At 57.0% G+C, this 11,441-nt stretch overlaps 3 protein-coding genes across 3 annotated transcripts; 1 reads left to right on the top strand and 2 right to left on the bottom strand.

Moving 5' to 3' along the window:
- On the top strand, nucleotides 1-3,317 carry LAMTOR4 (late endosomal/lysosomal adaptor, MAPK and MTOR activator 4). Its single transcript, XM_007119985.2, has 4 exons — nucleotides 1-98; nucleotides 591-671; nucleotides 2,508-2,625; nucleotides 2,977-3,317. The coding sequence occupies exons 1-4, from the start codon at nucleotides 96-98 to the stop codon at nucleotides 3,072-3,074; spliced, it is 300 nt and encodes a 99-aa protein (XP_007120047.1). The 5' UTR covers nucleotides 1-95; the 3' UTR covers nucleotides 3,075-3,317.
- A 130-nt stretch (nucleotides 3,318-3,447) lies between these two features.
- Nucleotides 3,448-7,954, bottom strand: TRAPPC14 (trafficking protein particle complex subunit 14). Its single transcript, XM_007119986.4, has 11 exons — nucleotides 7,354-7,954; nucleotides 7,046-7,141; nucleotides 6,812-6,941; nucleotides 6,579-6,665; nucleotides 6,309-6,429; nucleotides 6,056-6,203; nucleotides 5,843-5,925; nucleotides 5,573-5,736; nucleotides 4,880-5,034; nucleotides 4,455-4,648; nucleotides 3,448-4,343 (listed from the first exon to the last, which is right to left on the bottom strand). The coding sequence occupies exons 1-11, from the start codon at nucleotides 7,759-7,761 to the stop codon at nucleotides 4,190-4,192; spliced, it is 1,740 nt and encodes a 579-aa protein (XP_007120048.1). The 5' UTR covers nucleotides 7,762-7,954; the 3' UTR covers nucleotides 3,448-4,189.
- A 95-nt stretch (nucleotides 7,955-8,049) lies between these two features.
- On the bottom strand, nucleotides 8,050-11,400 carry GAL3ST4 (galactose-3-O-sulfotransferase 4). The gene has a single exon (XM_024122391.3). It carries the CDS (start codon nucleotides 9,680-9,682, stop codon nucleotides 8,636-8,638), a length of 1,047 nt encoding a protein of 348 aa, XP_023978159.1. The 5' UTR covers nucleotides 9,683-11,400; the 3' UTR covers nucleotides 8,050-8,635.
- Nucleotides 11,401-11,441: the final 41 nt, after the last annotated feature.

The raw sequence follows: 11,441 nt of genomic DNA, 5'->3' as shown, positions 1-11,441 counted from the left end.
CAGGAGGAGGAGACCGCCGGGTGGAATCACGTCACCGGGGACTGGAGCCGGAAGCTACGTCTGGCAGTGAGCGCCCCCCAGCACCTAAGGCTGCGATGGTGAGTGAGGACGCATGCGCGGGACTACGCGCCGGGGGTTCAGTGTCCCTGCCCCCCCATCTCTTTGGTCGCCCAGTCCTGAGCCTGCACTCCGCCCTCACCTCCTATCCGTCCCGGGACCGAGAGGGAATGGAGATGGAGGGGTGGCGACGTAGGGGGCTGAGCAGGGGTCGGTGGGAGGGTGTATAGAGGCTGGGGAGTAATCTGAGGGGGAGCGGCGGGCCACAGGTGGAATTGGAGACCGGGCTGAGGGGAGTTGTCCGTGGGGTAGCCAAGGTGGGGTGTGGAAGGCCGGTGGAGCCCAGGGGCAGAGAGTAAGGACTGATGGAGGCTCAGGAAGATCAGTGTTGAAGGCCATGTAGAGGGAAGAGGGTCTGGAAGGGCCCTGGCTGGGGAGAGAGGCCTGGGGGGCCATTGTCAAGAGAGAGACTTGGGTTTGCCAAGGGCTGTCCTCCTAGCCTGCTGCTCACGGATTGCATCTTTACCCACTAGACTTCTGCACTGACCCAGGGGCTGGAGCGAATCCCAGACCAGCTCGGCTACCTGGTGCTGAGTGAAGGCGCAGTGCTGGCGGTGCGTTCTGGAAAAGGGAGGGGGGGCTCCTCCAATGATGCCTTCTAACGTTGTTGCCCAGTTTAGCCTGATTTGTCTCTGTTCTTGATCTTTACCTGTTATCATGCCTGGCATATAGGAATTAAATTCAGGAATTAAATCAATTAATCTATCTCTGGAGTCTTAGTCCTGTAACTGTTGTGAGGTAAAAGAGGTTTACTGACTTTACCAAAGTCAGACTAGTTACAGGTTTGTTGATAACTGACATTACCTGAGTTATTCTTGAGTATGCCTTTATTTGGTATTTTTTGAAGAGGCTTGGTATTTTGTTCTGCAGTACAATATAGTGTCAGCTCTCTAGAGGTTTTCAATCTAGCTAGAGAGACAAGGCTTGAGGTTAAAAGTTCAAAGTATTGCACGTGGTAAAGATAACTGAAGGAGTCCAGAGAGTGAAGGATTCAGCCCTTCGTGTTATAACTTGTGTTTTGGCAAGGAAACTTTCTTGGAAGAGGCAAGAATTCAGCTGGCCTTAAAAGATGGATGGTTGTGAACAGGCAGAAAAGAAAGAGCATATTCAGGGCTGGGAGGTGGACATAGTTGCAGGAGTGTGACATCAGCCTGTCTGAATTGCTGGTGGGTTTATGTTGAAAAGATTTGGAAATGTTTGGGGGAAGAAGAGGATATGGTAAGGAAAGATCTGATTGTGGAGGACTTTCAAGGCTGGGTTAACACCGGTGGATTAATCTTGGGGGGGTAATAGGAGCTTTGAAGGGTTTTTGAACAGAAACATGAGCTGATGAAGTGATTGAGTGGAATTGTTCTATTAGGTGTAAAGATGAGCCAGAAGGGGCGGGATTCAGAAGCAGGGATGCTGTTGCCGAAATCTAGGTATGAAACAGCTGGTGGCAGTGAGAAGGATCAAGGAGAGAAGAGATTTTTAAAGGAAGACTCAATATGTCTTCGTAATGACTAGAGATAGGTAACAGAGGAGATAACTTTTCCATGCTGTAAGACTTTGAACTCAAGCCTAGAATGATGGTGCCTTAACAAACAGGGACTTAAGAAAGGAAGTTGATTGGGGAGGGGGAGAGGTAAGGGGAATTTTGGTGGCTCAACTTTAAACACTGAGTTTGAGCTATAATAATAGCAATTAAATATATAATGCTAGGAGTTATTCTAAGCATCTGCTAATATGCTCTCGTAACCCTCACAACAAGCCCATAAGATAGGTATTGTTGTCCCCAATTTACAGATGAGGTAACTGAGGTACAGAATGTCCAAGAGAGCAAAGAGTGCTGAATTTGACTCAGTGGGAGGCCCATATTGAGGAGGTAGGAAGAGGAAGTTGAGATCATCACGAGAAAAGAGGAAGCCCAGGTCACTGTGACATCATGACCCAAGCGCTAGGTAGTAGGAAGGGGTTCAGGGACAAAGGGGATGTTTATGTTTCAGATTCTGCAGACAGGGCAACAAACGGGAAGACTGAGGAAAAGACGGCGCCTGGAACAAGTCTGTGGTGGGTGGGCACTGATGTTTGAGAATGTGGTTTTATCAAATTAAGTGGGAACAGGGAGAGAAATCAAGATTCAGGGATTAAGGAAAACAGCGTCAGTAAAGAAATGGATGAGAGTCTCTGCTTCCCGGGAGGAAGCCCGGTATTTTAAGGATGACAAACAGGATGGCATCAACAGGGGCAACAACGTCACAGGGCAGTTTTTAGGTGGGTCTTTCCAAAACCGGGGGTTACCTTGGGGTATTGGAAAGTGGTTACAAGTGCTAGAGCCAAAGTATCCTTGGAATTTTCTCCCAATTCTGTTCCCTAATTCCTGCCATCCTCCCTCCTCTGTCTGCATGCAGTCATCTGGGGATCTAGAGAATGACGAGCAGGCAGCCAGCGCCATCTCTGAGCTGGTCAGCACGGCCTGCGGTTTCCGGCTGCACCACAGCACGAACGTACCCTTCAAGCGCCTGTCGGGTGAGCCCCTGGCCCTGGTGACGGTGTTGGGGGGTGCTGCTCCCCGAGGCTTCTCAGGGAAGAGCACCTGTCTCCTACCAGCCACCCACCACCTCCCTGGGGTCCCTGGTTCTGGCCACGCTGTCCCCCTTGGTATTCACCCCTGCACCAGAATTGTGAGAAAGCAAGAGAAGGAAGGGGATTTAATGTGGAGACCTTCCATCTTCAAATCTCTGAGCTTGGAACTGTCAAATTTCTTTGGTTTTGGAGCCCAGCCAGTTTGTGTGTGACCCCCAGGGAGGCCTTCGCACCCCACTAACTCTCTGCTCCCTTCCCTCTCCCGGGGCGGGGGAAGGTGTGTCTCCCCTCCAGTGGTCTTTGGAGAACACACGCTGCTGGTGACCGTGTCGGGACAGAGGGTGTTTGTGGTGAAGAGGCCGAACCGAGGCCGGGAGCCCCTTGACGTGTGAGCCTGCCGGAGGGCGAGGGGCAGAGGTGGATGGGGCCGTGAGCCTCTGTGATGAGGAAGACGCAGACCTCCCCCCGCCTCTCTCTTGATTGCCATTAGAACTAAGGCTGTCTGCTCACCCACTTCCCCACCCCTACCGGGAAGGGCAGAGGCTTGGGGACTCTGTACTATGTTAAGGAGAGTGAGGGCGAGGGGACCTCCCTCTCCTCACCTTCCCTCCTAATAAACGTGAGTCTCATGTTCCCAGGCCCAGGGATGTGTCGTGTGTATTGGGGGAGGAGGGTCACACCCCATGTGTCTTCCAGCTTCTAGGGCCTCAGCCCAGAGGAGTGGAGCAAGGCCACCTCTAGACATCTAAAACTGGGACTCAGAAGGAAAAAAAATGGGTGGGAAGGGAGCTGAGGGGAGCTCTCTGGTGTACATGCTGAAGGGAATCTTGCTGAGCCCCTGGGTCTCTGCTCCTGCCACCAACACACAAAGAACAGTCATTCTTCTCCCTCCTGAACAGGCATTTAATAGTCTTCTTTCAGTTGGAAGCAGTAGTTGGAGAATAAGTTACAGGAACAGCCAAACCAAAAAAAAAACCCCCAAAACCAAAAAACCCCACATAAAGTGCTTCAGACTGCAAACGTAAACATGAGGGCGAGGGGAGGCCACCGAGCTCTCTCCCCTGACCTGAGACAGGAGGGTCATGTCATTGTCGGGTCCCTTTACCATCACCACCCTCTGATCTCAGCCCTGCGGGTGGGAGGGAGGGAGGGAATGCCAGAGGCAGGGAAGACAACTTAAAGGAACGAGGAAAAACACTTGTAAACTTAGAACCAGGGTGCAAGGCAGGGGGCAAGGGAGCTCCTGGAGCCCTTGCCTTGGCCGAGGGGTGGGGCCAGCCCCCCCAGGAGGTCCGGGAAATACTGTTGCTTTCACGCCGCAGCCACCCCTGTCCGTTTCACAGCTTCTTCCCTCGTCCCTCTTCAGCAGACACAGACAGACAGGCGGCCGTACAGGGCCTCCTCACCCTCGGTGGGGGGCATCCCAGGGGAGGCACAGCCTGGAGGGAGCGCCGCTCCGGGGGCTGTTGGTTTCCAGGAGTGTGAGAGGGAGGAGAGCTGGATGGTGCTACTTGACGGGCTCCACCACCAGGACCTTGCACTCGCGCTTGGCGATCTTGTCCAGAGAGAGCACAGCCTTGTCCGGGGGCAGGTAGAGGGGGCGGCCGACAGGGGAGGCCACGGGGGGCGTGATGGCCCTGCGCTCCATCACGCTGCCCGACCTGGGGGAAGGCAGAGGCTATGAGCTCTGGTTGGACCCAGGGCCCCTTCCTGCTCCCTCTCCAACTCCGGCCTCTACCAAGTCCACTGGCCCCCCTCCCGCGGTTCCGTACCTCATGAGGTGGCTGCGGGAGGGCTGTTGGTGGGAGAAGGACTGAGAGCGGCCCAGGCTCGCCTGGTGCCTCTCGACCAAGTCCCTGACGGCAGGGCTGCTGGGGCTGCTCTTGCGAGAGAGAGGCCGGGCCTCGGGCGGAGGGTGGGACACGCTGGCGGTGAACTGCAGCTTCAGTTTCATGTGCTGGCTCAGCTGGGGTAGGGAGACATGGATCAGCCACCCAGCTCGGCTTCCAGGCCCCCGACCTCCTTTCAGGTCATCTTCCCCACTTGACAGGCCGAAGTCGGATCTAAATTCCACCTTCCCTCCGCGCGGCTTTGTAGCACCACTCATTATGCTTCAGCCACAGAAGCCAGCAGCCCTGACTCCTTCCACCTGACGCTCTGCCTCACCCAGCACACAGCCCGGCCCCCACCAGCCCACCTCGAAGAGCCCCGTCCTCAGAGCCTGGAAGGCCACACTGAAGGTGAGCGCGCTGCCCTTCCGGGAAAAGCCGAGGTTGTTGAGGGGTGTATGGCAGACGATGGAGTCCAGGGCTGCCTGCATGGCCCGGCGCTCCTCCTCACACAGCTGCTTTCCTGGGGGGCAGAAACGGGGGCTGGGAAACACATCTGTATGGTGTTCCTCAGTTCGCAGAGGGCGTTCACGAGCACAGTCTTGTCTGATCCTCAGAGCCACTCTGTGGAGTAAACTGAGTATATGCTATTGTTTGCTGAATTTTATAAATGACGATAGCTAATGCTTACGTGTATCGAGACCTATTCTAACCACTTCACATAATATTAACTTACTAAGTCGCTGTAACAGCCCCACGAGGTATTATTTTCTCCGTTTGAGAGATGAGAAATCTGAGGCTCAGAGAGGTTAAGTAACCTACCAAAGGTCACACAGCTAAGAAGTGGGCGAGGTACAAGTCAAACATACCAGGGAGCCCAGCTCCAGTGTCAAGGCCCTTAAAATCACTCTGCCCCGCGGCCTCTCTAAACTCTCCACTGTGGCACCGTGGACACCACCCCGGTTCAGAGCCGAAGCAGCCAGCCACTGTTACCCATCTCTGCGACTGCTTCCCTTCCCCTCCCCTCCTTCGGGACAGGGTTAGGCCTGGCAGCCACCTACCAGCCTGGGCGTGCTCCGGGGTCCACACGAGCCTCACAGCAAGGAAGTCTTGGAGATTGTTGAGCAGCGTATAGGTGACAGTGAAACGCTCGTAGGTCCGAACAGGGGACTCACAAGAAGCAGTCATCACAAAGCACGGGCGGTCCAGGCGGATGCTGGGCAGGCTAGAAGCAGTGAGAGAGAGAGGGAAGTAGGATGTGTGTGTTTCGAAACAAAGATGAACAGGATGGTGCCCAGGTGGGGCCAGGGTGGGGTGTCCCAAAAACTCACCGGTAGTGGGTATAGATGCTCTGGGTAAAGGGCAGCTTCGGCGTGGACCACTGAACCACAGCGATCAGGGGAACTTCTAGGCCCTGCCAGAGGGACAAAGGGAAACATCACGTGTATCAGAGGTTCCCTCTCCCCTTAGTCAAGCCCCTGGCCTCTTCCTCCCACTGCATTGTCTCACCCTTTCTCCTGAACACACCAGTCCCTTATACTCACCTCCTTGGCCCCTGGAGGGGGCTGCTCACCCGCTCTGAGCTGGAACAGGAAGTTGTGTTCCTCCAGCGCACTGAGCAAGCAGGGGAAGCAGCCAGAGGCACCAGGGAGCCGGCAGAAGGAGCCCATGGAGACTTCCCCAGATTGGTGACTAGTTCAGAAGAAAGGGACCAGAGCTGGATCTCTCCACGCCAGAGCTCTCGGCCCTGCCCCCATCCCCACCACTGTGCGGCCCTGCCCCTCCCCAGGACCTCACCAGACATTGTCCACCAGCAGCACAGAGCCATCGGGCATGACAGGCAGATAACTGGCATTGAAGTTTGGGAGAATGCGGATATCCCAGATGGAAATTTCCTCCTGGGAGGAGCTGTTCAGCACTGTCGGAGGTAACCAGCTCAGCTCAGAGTATCTGGACCCCTTGGACCCCACCTTTTCCCCCCTAAAATGGATCTATCCCCACCAGAGTAACTGACACCCAGTCAGTGCCCTTGCTGCTACCCAAGACCTGAGCCGCCAGTCTGCTCACCCTTGAGCACGGTCAAGTGTTTTCCAGCCACAGTGAACTGGCGACATTTCAGAACTGGAGGGGGCAGCAGAGTCAGCAGGGTACTCACTGCAGGAGAGGGCGGAGGGAGGCAAGAGATGATGGGCTGGGTGAGCCTCATTCCAACCCACAGCTTGGGCACTCGCCAGTATCACCCCTCCACTGTCCCCCAAATTCCAGACTCCAGCATTTCCTCTCTGCATTCTCCTCCCCACCTTGGGCCTTGAAAGCGCTCTGCTCGCCCCGGAAGGTCTCCCCGGGAGATCGGGTCTGCAGCAAGCGCAGGTAGCCTTGATCTCTGACCTCTGGTGCCTCAACCTCCCGCTTCCACACGGTCACTACAATCTGAGCACAGGGACACAGGACCACAATCGAGAGGAGAGAGACATAGCCAGCCTCAGAAAGGGCGTCTGAATTAGGACAACAGCTCCACCCCGTGCCAGCCTTACCTTGGCCTTAGGTGTCCCTGGGGGCAGTCTATCCAGCGAAACGGTGAGTGGGAAGATGACCTCATCTGTGGACACAATTGGTTCCTCCACAGGCAGCTGGGTTGTGAAAAGGGTGAAGAGGTCAGAAGAGTCAAGGCCGCCCGCAGCGCCAGCGTTCCCTTTAAGATCTGCGGTACGTGGTTCTCGCCCTCCCCTCTCCTCACCCGTCATCGGCCTCCCGCTTCCCTCCAGCGTCCCTCTCCCCTCCGGTCTTTGGAGCCCAGCAGACCGCCCCTCCGCCCTGCGCCGTGTCGCCCCGAGCTCCTCACCGTGGTCGCTCCCCCTGAGGTAGCAGGGCCCGGGCCGTGGGTGAGGAGGGGGCTGCAGCCTCGAAACAACCCCCCACCACCAGGGTCCCCGCCCCCCGGGGGTTCGGGATCCTGGTCGCCGGAGCCACCGCCCACGGGCGCCCCTCCGGCGCTGACCGAGGCCAGGGCGGCCAGAGCGGTCGCCAGTTCTGCCCAGGCCACTCGGGAGCCCAAGCCCGGGCCGCCTCCGGCGCCGGACCCCACGCCGCCCCGGCAGCGCAGCACCAGCAGGAAGCGGACAGTCTCCCCCAGGTAGAGGTGATTGCGCCGGGGCAGCGCCCGGTACCGGCCCGGGTCCCCAGCCAGCTCCGCGCGTGGCGGCAGCGGCACGGCCGGGAAGTACATCGAGTAGTCGCACTGGGACTCCATGGGCGGCGAGGGCGGCGCGGGCCGGGGAGCGAGGTGGGCCGTGGCCGGCGGAGGGCGAGGAGGCCGCTGGGGTGGGCCCGGGGAGCCCCGAGCCCCGACCGGTGCTGCGCGCGGCCGGACCGGCCCGACAGACCAGCCGGGGCCGGGAACCGGGGCAACGAGCCCGGAACCGAGACCCCGTGGGGCCGGAACCGGGGTGCTGGGCCGAATGACTGGAGAGACACGGGAAGCGGAAGGGAAGGGGCGTGGCCTCGGAGGCGCCGGAATTTGTGGGCGACCGGATTTTGGACCAGGGGAGCGGCGTGTGCCTGTGGTTAGGCTGCTGCGCGAAGGGTTTAGGTGAGACTGCAGACAGACCCCTTCTTAGAGAAGAGCTCTGAAGAGAACTCCCTCCAACCCCGTTTCTCCCAGGAAGATGCTCCATCCCCTTCCCTTCCGCCCTATATAGAGCAGGTCAAAGTTTCAAATTATTTATTCATTCAGCAAACATTTCATAGTGAAATGAGTATAGCCCAGTAACAAATATTTCATAGATGAACGCATTATTCCTGTCCCTTGTGTCCCAGACAATCTCTGCCGTACCCCACGGTGTGCTCCTCCGGGGGGCTTTGAGAGTGCTGTTTGGACCTGGGCGGGGGGCGGCGAGGTGCTGGAAAGGGAAAGGGGCAAGATGGGGGGAGGATGCTTCTAGGACTAGGATTCCTTGGCACAGGCTGGAGGACGTGGGGCCCACATCCGTGCAAAGTTCCACCGGTCCTTTGGGGAGCAGACGTGGTCTCTGGGGGAAGCAGAAAGGGCATCTGGCTGCCTCACTCTCGTCACTGTGCCCCTGTGGCTGAGCTGCCTTTCAGCCTGAGACTTAGTGGTCTGATGCCTAGGGGGAGGGTAGCCTTGAAGTCTTGAGGGGCGCAGAGACTGTGTGGGGGAACTGCTTGGCATCTAGCTTGTCCTTGTACCGTAGCTCAGGGGTGGCCAGCCGCTCACACTCCTCCCGGTCCTGGGGGCTCAGGCCACGCCGAAGCACGTAACCCAAAACCTTACCTGACCCAAACTGGAAAGGGCGGAAGCGCCGGTCAGTGATGTACTTGGGGTCTAAAGCCTCACCGCCCACCAGACAGTGTTTAGCCAGGGCCTCTCGGCGAGCCCGGAGCTCCGCCACAGCACTGTCCAGCCGGCTCTGGCCGTATTGCTTTATCCGGGCCCACAAGCTGCGGTTGAAGTGAACATAGAGAGCCCAGTCCAGGTTGTTCCAGGCTCGGGCCCGTGCAGACAGCTGCCTGTCCTCAGCAGTCAGTCCACCATCGCCGACAGCTCTTCCGCCCTGCCCACCTCCAGCCTGAGCATTGTGCATGAAGCCCACCACGTCATCTAGACCCCAGCACAGGGCATCTGCCAGCAGGACCAATGACTCGTCAAAGTACTCGGCCACCAAGACCAGGTCAAAGACAGAGTCCAGCCAGGCCAGGTGCCACTGGATGAAGGATGAAGACCCCCAATCTAAAGAGGCAGAGCTGGATGTCTGGCTGTGACCATCAGCGACAGTGGGGACGGGATGGAGGAGAGCACTGGGATCCGAGGCGTGGGCTCGCGGGCCGACACCAGAAGGCAGCTGCGGCAGGTTGGGATCTCTGGGGGGATGAGGACTCCCCCTCTCGGTCCTCATCTCTGGGGGAGAGGGGAGGCCAAAGTCGAACCACAGCAAGTTGCGTGCGTAGTGGTCCCCACGGGCCCCGGGATGGTAGAAGGCTCGGGGATTGTCCAGGAAGGCAGCCAAGGATGGTGATTTGCGGAAAGCCGATGATGTGGATTTATAGTAGGAGAAGGCAGAGCGGGCCAGAGCCGCTGGGTCTCGGACAATGGAAAAGAAGAAGCTGTCAGAAGGCATGACCTGAAGTACCTGCAGAGAAGACGAAACAGACATAGGGAGGGAGAACTAGGCCAGGAAGAAACTAAGAGCAAACCCAGTGCCCACTGATACCCCAGCCTCCTCCAACCTCCTTCTGACAGCTCTGCTGGGAACCCCCAGCTTCCTTCACCAGCTGCATAGATCTTGGGTAAGGCACTTAACATCTCTGAGACTCAGTTTGCTTATCTGCAAAACGGGGATCCATCATACCTTCCTTCCCAAGTGATTATGGAGCCTACATGGGATGAGGATAGGAAGGAACCTGGAACACGGGAAGCTCCTGGAGAACGTTAACTTCCTTGGGCCTTTCTGTCTGCCTTGGTCAGCAGCACTTCTAGGAGTCAAGCTTTGTGTTCACTTCCCCAACAAAAACCTAAGTGCCTACCCTGGGACTCTTTGTCACAACTCCACGATAGGAGCTGGCCTCAGGCCTCCTCAGGAGGATCACTGGCAGCAAATAGGGAGGAGACAGAGCAGTCGTAACGCTGTCTCAGGTATAGGCGTCAGGTGGGCAGGCCAAGCCCAGGATGGCCGAAGCACAGGGCACTCCTGGGGCTCCTTGGCATCTTGCAGAGCAAGAGACACCCCTGGAATGGGCACTGGGGAGCCATGGCCACTCGGTGGAGTGCTGCTCTGAGGCCTGGGCTGTGTGCTCCCACTTCTCGGCGAGAAGGAAGGTGGGAATTGGGCTGAGCCACACCCTAGCGTGGTCCTGCAGGCAGATCCAGGCCAGAACCCAGCTCTGGGGCTCCTTGAAGGGTTTCCGCCTCTGAACGTGACCGCTTGTCATTGAACCTGACTCCCTCGCAAGTTTTCCAGTCTGCTCTGCCGATGTGGGCATGCCTGCGGGGCAAGCCTGTGAGCTGTATGTCTCTTTGAAGGCATAGGGGAACAGTGCAGAGAACGGTCTGTGGCATCAGATGGACCTGGAATAAAATCCCAGTTCAGCCATTTACCAACCGTGTAACTTTGGGCAGGTTATCGAACTTCTCAGAGCCTTCCCAGAGCCTCCGTCAGTAAATCTGGGTTAACACTTGCCTTGAAGGATGTGGAAGTGTGAGGAACATGGGAGGTAGTGAGGGGTGGTGAGGATCATCCTAAACTCCAGAGGAAACTGCCTCAGTGATTGCTGTCCTCGCCTCACTCCCAGCAGTGCCCCCTCACTTCCCATTAGATCACATTCATGCTGCTCAGCTGCTTTCTCCAGCTCCAGCTCCAACAGGACTGCTGCCTTTGCAGCCACCACTGAAGTTCTACCACCTACACACGCACACACACCACCGCCACCATGTCTTTAAGATGTTTTGCTCCAAGAACACCTGATATTTTCTTTACTACAAAGTCATGTCCACCCTTTCCTGTAAAACCTACCTCTCCAGAAAGCCCCACCTCTTTTGATGCATATTCTCCCCACGGTTCCAGATACGAACACACATACACACGCACACAGCCCACAGAAGGCGCTTTGACTTTGGGGCAGCTGGGCCTGGGTTCAAATGCTAGCTCTGTGGCTTTCCGTTAACAGAGGCCTGTCACTTAGCCTCTCTGAGATTCAACCTCCTCATCTGTGTAGTGGAGACACTTGTAATGCCTTCCTCGCAGGATGATGGTAAGATGACTGACTACCCAGCACCCAGAAGTATTCAGTGAAAGTTCGCTCTTTCCCTGTATGTGTTCATTTGCCCATTGATTTTCTTCCTCCAAGAGGTTCGTGTGTGTGTGTGTGTGTGTGTGTGTGTGTGTGTGTGTGTGTGTGTGTGTACGGGTGACCTGT

Source organism: Physeter macrocephalus, chromosome 14, assembly GCF_002837175.3.
Source record: "Physeter macrocephalus isolate SW-GA chromosome 14, ASM283717v5, whole genome shotgun sequence".
Lineage (NCBI taxonomy): Eukaryota > Metazoa > Chordata > Mammalia > Artiodactyla > Physeteridae > Physeter > Physeter macrocephalus.
Note: the sequence above shows the minus strand (reverse complement) of the source record. Positions and strands in the feature narration are given on the sequence as shown.